The sequence below is a fragment of the Poecile atricapillus genome, chromosome Z (assembly GCF_030490865.1).
Source record: "Poecile atricapillus isolate bPoeAtr1 chromosome Z, bPoeAtr1.hap1, whole genome shotgun sequence".
Lineage (NCBI taxonomy): Eukaryota > Metazoa > Chordata > Aves > Passeriformes > Paridae > Poecile > Poecile atricapillus.
This window is the reverse complement of record NC_081289.1, coordinates 70,766,189-70,774,714: the sequence shown is the minus strand read 5'-3', so window position 1 is coordinate 70,774,714 and position 8,526 is coordinate 70,766,189. Positions and strand designations below refer to the sequence as shown.

Genomic DNA, 8,526 nt, shown 5'->3' with positions numbered 1-8,526 from the left:
ATTTCATTTTAGTGCTTCTGACACACACATCTGTGTATTAAATAGGCAGAATATTTTTAACTGTCTGAATTACAGACAGTGTTGCTGTCACTGATGTCCACAGAAAGCCTTTATTGGCTGCAGCTCTGAGGAGGAAACAAGTGAGTGTTACTGATGAAGAGATCCCTTGAAAGCCTTCATTTTCAATACATTTCACATTTTTTTCCACCCAACCCCTAGTTATTTCCCCAAGCCATTATTTTTCATTTTAAACTCAATTTCCTGTTCCTTTTAAGTCAATACCTTGACTTTTTCTTACTGTTTTCTTTACAAATGTTAAGACCACACACTGAGCTCTGCTAACACATTGTATTATGCTACTAGTAGACAAATTTTAACATCACATCACATACATGTTGCAGTTGCTGTTGTAACATGCCTTTTAAAAAATACGTTTATTGGATGAAATTGTCTCTTTCTCAAGAAAAAATCTGGTTCTTCAATATAATTTATTATGCCTTTTAAAATTCTGTCTGTTCAATAAAATCTTTGCTATATTATAAATACCTGTAACGAAAATATAATTTAAAATTCTGAGAGAAAACTGTTTTTTTTACTTTTACATTTTTCACAAAATCCACACAGGCACCAAGGAAAGACTAACAATAAAAATAATTTACTCCTGTATAAGCTGATCTGGGTTGGAAACATTCAAAACAGAGATTTTAAACTTTTCCTCTGTTGAAACTTTGGCTACAGCATAGGAACTGATCTTAAAATGAAGGAGGGTCTTTTGTTTCCCACCCTTTTAACCTGAAAATTTCATTCAAGGCCTAATGGAGTGTTGTTAGTACTTTCCTCACTGTAATATACCTGAATGAGGACTGGTTGAATTAGTTGTTATCTGAGGGAGCCAGCCTCTAAGCTTCTTTGCACAGGACTAAAAGTGGCCCTTACCTCACCAGATGAGTCTATTCTGAAAATTAAACATTAGTGAAAATAAGTGCTCTCATTCTGTAATAGCAGCAATTAGAAATTTTCATGGTTTGCTTGTTCATTAGTTATGCATTGCCAGAAAGCTTTTGTGTGGAAAGGACAGCAAAGGGAAAGCTTTCTGATATGGACCACTTGCAGGGATATTTTTTTTTTTTAATGACTTCTCTTCCTAAGCAAATTTCTTAGTAGCGAGGGAGCAATTCAATACAAGAGACATTCAATAGTGGAATAGCCTTCAACTGTTGACTAGAAGAATATTAAAGAATCCTTAAAACTGTCAAAAAGGCAGGCTAAGCCCAAGATAGGCATAAAGCCACCACAAAGAATGTTTTTTTGAGTCTTACAGTTGGTAAGATAATTTTCAAGGTTGTCTTTAATCCTTTTATTCCACAGAAGACTTAATAAGTTGCAGTAAATAGGTTTACCTTTGAATTACAGAATTTAGTGTGAAGTTTGAAACTTTTAATTGAACTGATGGATTATGAGCAAAATGTAAAATTCCTGTCTTAGAGAAACTTGTATAATTTTAAGGAATAGACAGTGAAGAAGAATCCAATCAAATATTTCTAGAGAGTCTGCAAAACACATTTCAATAGTAGACAAGAGGAAGTAAAAAGCAGTCAGCACTTTTTTGGGTTTTCTTTAGCATTCCAATGATGTAACTATCCCCTGGGAATCTTCATTTCCTTGTTCTAGATCCCCTAACTTTTCTGATCATCCAACATGGCTTTTTTTTTTTTTTTTTTTTTAATTATTCAGAGCAAAATAATATATAAGTTTTACCCTCTTTAAAGAGGTATGTGTTTAAAACTGCTAATGTTAGGGAGCTGCTCACCCTAGTTGCTTTCTGACAGCCACCTCTGCCTCAACCCATGCTCACCCTTCTCAAGGTATTTTGTTTTTGTTTTTTTTTTAATCTCAGACAATTTTTCCTTGTCTTCCTAGATGTTTTGGGAATTTTACAGTCTGTGGATGGACTTTTCTGCAACAGCTACCCCTTCTATTCCATTCGGCCTGACTACTTGCAGAGTTAGGAATCTCAGAAGGCAGCTGTACTACTTTGAAGACCTAACTCAGGCTCCACAGGTAGGAGGTTGGAGCTCAAAGCTCATATAATTGACACAAATAGATTTAGTACTCCATCAGGTGATTCATAACCAATTAAAAAGAAAGCCAAGTGCTCTGAAGTGAGACTGTCCTCCTTAAACACATACAGCCTAGAAAGACCAGGCTTATAATTCAGGCACTTCACCTGGGTAAGCTCCAGGCAGCTGGAGAGAATGCCATCCCATGGTCTGGGATGCCTCACTGGGGGCTCTTTTTTATTAGGGTGTGTTTCTGTCTGTAGTCTAAATTGTGAATAACTTCATCAGTGTTCACTGATGCCCCAGTCCAAACCCAGCCTCCCAGATGTTCCTTTACAGGAGAACAGAAGGGCAGGGGAGCATTGTTTGGAGAAGGAACAAAACACCTATGACAGAAGCAATACTGGATGCAAGTATTAAATCAGAATAAATGACAAATATAACAAAGACTGCAATATTCATGACAAATCCATGGATGAGAATATATCCCCATAGCTTTGGCAGTTTGGTTCAAAACTGCTTGGTAATTCAGGTTTTGAATCCTACTGCATGCTTAAGTGAAGAGGGTGGAAGAATAAATAATGTGAAAATTGTTTAAAATAGAGTATTAGGGTTTTCAGGGGAGTCCTATTGCATTTCATGCCTGAGGGGGCAAATCTATACTGCAGAAAGGTTTTGAAAAAAGAGAATACTAAAAAGTGTAATTTTCCTGCCTTATCCCCTCACACCCGTTTTTTCCCTTCCTTGATAGTTGTATTAAATATGAAGCAATCAAAGCAGCAATCACACAACTAGAGCATACACAGACTTTGGGAAAAAAAACTACAGGTGGGGAGAACGAATATTTCCAACTCAGTGCCATACCCTACAGTTAATTGCCTTCATTTATGATATCAACCAATGCTTGCAGCAGTCTATCATCTCTATGCTTGTAAGGTTTGGCATTGTAAAAAAGATCAACGTAGTCACTGTACAGACTTTCTTCTGAGCCTCTCAACTGGGAGGGCTTGTTCAATTTTTTGAGGGCTTGATAAAAGTGTTCGAATGGAATGTTTGACTTCTCGCTTGCAGTCTTCCTTGGCAGTTGCTTCTGATCCATCTGTCTGCTAAAAGCACTTTGCAGCAAATGCAGCATGGCCTCTGATGGGATTTTATCTTCTGCTTTGTCACTGCTGCTGCTGGTGTCTTCTGTGGCTTTGGGTTTTTCACTCAGGCTCTCCAGTGTGGTATGGTCCTAGAACACAGGTTAGCATGAAAAAAAGTCAGGTGTCAAAGAAAGACTGACTGGATTAAGGTTTGCTCTGGTTGCTTATCTCCATCTATATGTGGGTAAATGTTACTTTTCCATTCAGGAGCCACTTGGGCACATAGAAAACAAACAGACCATTATCAACCAAAGCAAACAATTGAATGGACTATACCATAAAAATATCAAATCCCCCCCATATCAGCAGTAATAAATTCAGATTCCACATTGGCAGGATACAACACGTCATTTTATACCAGTATTTGTCCCAGACTTAAAAGATATTTCTGGCTGTGCCTTGGGACACTGCACTCTAATGAAGGAAACATATATGCAGTGGTGATGTCAGCTCTGATTGTGCCTTGTACTCTTAGGAAAAGGACAGAACCAGTGTTTCCATGCAACCTTCCCTGTAGATGATTTCACCCAAGAAAAAGACGGTGAAGTAAGGCTAGTCGGTGGTCATAGCACATATCTAGGAGACCTTGGAAGACCAATACCAAATAAAGGTTCACAGAGCAGTTGGTGAGAGGCTTGATCTTGTTTCAACACTAATATAATTCCTGCAGAGCTTCCTCATTCAGCTTAGAACTGTATTTCTAACTGAGCACTCATTTTATCTTCATGTAATTTCTACCATGTCTGCCCACTTTCTCCTACAGCATCTGCAAATCCACGTTTGCTTTCTTCCAATTTATTTCCTTGCCTGTGGCTGACAGACCTGGTGACATTTATGTAATGGATTTAAAGACCACTATCACACTCACCTTTCATAACCTGTCTGAGGAAGGTTAAACTATCTGTGTTCTATTGCTGTCCTAATTACTTAATGGGGAGACAATTTGATGTGATGGGATTATTTTCTGAAGCTGTTGATGTAATCAAGCACTATGAAAATGTCCATCCTGTGCATCCTGAAACCCAGGGTCACTCCGCCCTGCTATATTTTTAGAGCACTGTTATCTGTAGGGTAAACAGGGGGTGCTAATGGATCTGGCAGGAACAGATCCACTGAGCCAAACTTCTGAATCAGTGAGTCCCTGACTTTTGTCAAGCCCTTCTTTGTTCCTGAAACTCCTTCCAAACTCACTGGAAGCACTCCAGCAAGCAAAGTTCCTTTAGAATGTGACACTTGTTCTCAGTAGAATTACATAAATTTAGTGTGTCTGTCAGAGGTGTCTTCCTCCCTCCTTCCACCACTCAATTGCATTAGCCATAGAGTTCTGTGGTTTAGGAGAAATTTCCTGTTATCATCCTAAACCACTTACATTTTGAAATTTGAAAACAGACACTAATAAATACATCAGTTGACACGGGCCAAATTTCAATATACACTCAAAACCAGTCAGGGGTTAGATGAAATGAATACAAAATTAATATGTGTCTTCTTATTAGGCAAAAAAACCCAAACAAACCCAAACAAACATTTCCTTATAAACTGAAAAACATGTAAGGAATAAATGCAATATAACTCTACCTCTACAAGATCTGTCATCTTCTCCACTCCTCTTCTGTCATTCTGCACAGCATTGTAGGATGTATACACACGTGGCTGCTTCATGTGTTCAGGCTGGGTAGCAGTGCCGTGCAAAATCAATTTCCAGCTTACAATCCTTCCCTCATTTTGTATTCGTCTGGACTGAAAAACAAGCGTGGTATCAGAATAGGTTCTCAGGACATAAAGGATCAAATAGATCCTTTATCCTTTAGACACTTGAATGCAGAGTACACAGAAGCGACCAAATCAAATTATCCGGTTTTCAATACCTACCTATAGAGTATGATTCATAAGCACAAAGCCCTCAGATATAGTGGAGACAGAATATGTTAGAATGTGGGATTTAACACAATAGCTTAACCACTCAAAATATTCACATTTTGATGTAACATAATTATTAATTCATCTTGTAATCATAAATGGAATTTTGTCATTAAATAAAATGCTAGAAGTTACTGAAGTAGTATTTTGTGTTATTAGAACTTGTTCACTAGGCCATTCCTTGGTAGTTTCCTTATAAAAGATACCACTGGAAATGATAAGGTGAAATAGTATTATTTTCTATTATGTGGTGTACAACAGCAATCTGAAATACAGGGTGTGGAAGTAAATGTGGAAGCAGATGTTTATTTATAAGTTTTGGTGGCAGGATTTCAGAATCAGAAAGTGGAAGAGACAAGTACAAAAAACAGAAAATCCTGCAAGGTGAGGAAAGAGTGTATTATGCCTTGAGGGCAAAAATCTTGCTTTATTGTAAGTTTCAGGAAGCTCTCACTTGAACCGAGAGCTAATTTACAAACAAAATGCTCTTTTTAGCTTTGTTCCACAAAAAATGCATTCAAAGATCAGGATATCTGTAACCATGGGGTTTTCTATCAGCCTGCAGCATTAACACTACACTGGTGATAGTAATGTCTATTCCTGGTGCCTTGTCCATCTGCTCAGCTCTTGGCAATACCCTCCTGTTTACAATTTGAGGCCAATAGGGGCTGAAGGCTCAGTGTCTAACAGGAAGCTTTCAGTTTTTGGCAAGATCTGACCCCTAAGGACAAGCTTATTAACAGACAACTTCAATGAGATGAGTGAGCTTGATCACTCTCTCTTTGAAGGGAATTATTTTTCAGTTGCCTACGAAGCAGCTTAATTCTGCTGTCTTGCTGTTGTAATCCATATTCCCATGTGGCTTTAGTAAACTGATTTATTTCATATCTGTAGACTACTTGGCTTTAATCCTTAAATATTGTATCTTGTTATATATTTGTAACTTGTTACATAATCCTTAAATCTTATACCTTGTTCAACCCTAGATGCTCTCAGAAAGAAATTAGGGAAATGTATTCATCAGAATAGATCACTGAGATCCCCCAAAAAATAATTAATTCAAAAGGTTTTCAATTTCAAAAGTTAATGAAAACTGTGCACATGAACCAGAAGAAGACTAGATCCATGCTGTGTTCTTTTCTGCAGAAAAGAATTTCCAGTTAGCCATATGTTAATTTGTTTTCATACTTCAACCCAAAAATCACAGAAAACTTTATTAAATTATTAATTTTGATGACGTGTGTCTGAAAAACACACGTGTGTCTGAAAAATTTCACAGGCATGAAATTTTTTTGACAAGTACCTGTCAGTGAAACGAGAATGGCACTCTGCATTTAGGTAAAGAACAAGGAAGTCTGACCCTACCTTTTTTCTTTAATCTTTAACCCAGCTGGATATCTTAAATAACCCCTCATTTAGCTTGCTTAATGAGCATTACCCAACGTGCTTTGTAGTAATGAGTGATCATTTCATCTGTGTTAGCTCCCCAACACAGCTAGTTAGCATGCAGGCATACTCACCATATCAGTAATACTTAAAACCCAGGTGCCTGCTGGATTTTCCCCCCATGTGTGGACAGACATGAAGTCCCAGTTCTTGAAGCCATTGGGAGATTTGTCTCTCTCTCTCTCAGCCAGTAAGACAGTGCTGGTCCCTGTGTGGGTGCAAGATCAACACTCTGATTGTCCATGCACTGCCTGTTCCTACTTTTCATATTTGTCAGCTTGCACACTGCCTAGAGCAGAGGTGACCTGGAAAATACACTCTTCAGCAGTGACTCCTTTAGCAGTGGCTCTTGTAATTATTTTTACAGCAGTGCTTAGGAGTGCATGAGCTGTCAGGTCACACCAAGAAGGTACATCTTGTTCAGCGTTCTATCTCTGGCACAAAAGGTAGTGAATGCACATAAAAGAAGCATAAGGAGAAGATGTCAGGCACAGCCAGTCTTTCCCACCGATGAGCTGTTCAAGAAACTTCTGAAATGGAAGTTTTGATGGTAAACCAGCTCATGCAGAACCCACAGTTTTATCATGATTTCATCACTGGTTTGGGGTTTTTTGGTGAGTGGATGAGTATTGTTACAGCCTGGTCCTCCAACAGGGTGAAAAAAGCATTTGCATTGCTATTATTACAAAAATGCTGCAGCTCACAAAGCATTTCTGCAGCAAAAGAGGTTCTACTGCACAGGAGGAAATTTGTTTGGCTTGTTTACATATAAGGAAAAAAGCAAGGGAGCAACTTTTTACATTATGAGGAGCAGTGAAGTCCCAAGGGGCCTTGTCACAATTTATGAATATGTTTAAAGGTAACAACATAAATATAGAAAAGGAATGACAAACATTTGCTACTAATGTTTTGCAGGAAAGTAGAAGAGTAACAAGAAACAAGGGAAAAACAATTTCATCATGAAAGCAAAATGATAGTGCAGTAGAGGCAGCAGTACTGGATGATTGCTACCTAGAAACAGAAAAATTAGATCAGCCTGATATTTAAATTCATATATGAAAGCTTGTCTTTTTTTTTTTCATATTAATGCCAGTTGGTCTAGCAGACTTTACTCTTAGTTGTTTATAATATTTTTTTTCTTTTTCCTTTTTCTTTTTATTTTTTTTGTCTTCTTGTGTTGTTTCAGGGCATTGTCCAGACAGCTTGCCATATTCTAGCTCATTTAGTACAGTTGTACTAAGGTGCAAAAACACTATTTTTTTTTTAAATACACCAATGGGGAGATGCATGAAATGAAACCTAAGGAATCAGATATCCTCAGTTTTCCATTAGTCTGCTAAATCACAGGAAGTCTGATAAGAATTATTGATCTATAATTCGTTGTTTGCCAGGAGACCTGAGGTTTCATAGGTCCAGTTCCCTCTGTGAAAACATTCTGTGCCCTTATTTTCTGAAGTATGATTTTCAAATCTCTTTTCACAAAAATAACCCAGAACCAGGGGGAGGTTGAAGAGGGGTCTCTAGAGCTCCCTGGATGATTTGTCCTCAGTGGATTTGTCCAATGATATATTTAACTCTCTTTAACCACTGAAAACCAATTTTTTTTTCATTAAAGTAAATACTGCACACCACAGCAACACGAACAAAATGTGCCTTTGTCTCCCATACCTGATGGAGAAACCAGAGTGACATGAAGATCACCTCTACGGGAATATTCAATCGTTGCCTCGAGCTGCACGTGCTCCAGAGATGCAATGGAGTTCTCTTGACCCTCACAAGCTTTTGTGGGAATTTCAATGATGACTTCTTCATTTGCTCTTAATAATCTGTCAAAATTGAGGTAGTTCTTTAATTACCCACAGGAACTTTTGATTCTGGGTCATGAAGTGTAAATGACATGTTTAACAGCCATTTCAGAATGATGAGAAAGGAGGAGTCAGTGCCAGCTCAACAAA

General features: G+C 37.9%; 1 protein-coding gene across 1 annotated transcript in view; it reads right to left on the bottom strand.

Moving 5' to 3' along the window:
- Positions 1 to 405: 405 nt before the first annotated feature.
- Positions 406 to 8,526, bottom strand: part of PCSK1 (proprotein convertase subtilisin/kexin type 1) — a 28,173-nt gene continuing 20,052 nt past the window's right edge. Inside the window, exons 11-14 of the mRNA XM_058865399.1 lie at positions 8,240 to 8,397; positions 6,646 to 6,779; positions 4,784 to 4,945; positions 406 to 3,294 (exon numbers count right to left, since the gene is read on the bottom strand). Coding sequence (XP_058721382.1) covers positions 2,932 to 3,294; positions 4,784 to 4,945; positions 6,646 to 6,779; positions 8,240 to 8,397 — 817 coding nt within the window. The 3' untranslated portion in view covers positions 406 to 2,931. The remainder of the gene's footprint in view (positions 3,295 to 4,783; positions 4,946 to 6,645; positions 6,780 to 8,239; positions 8,398 to 8,526) is intronic.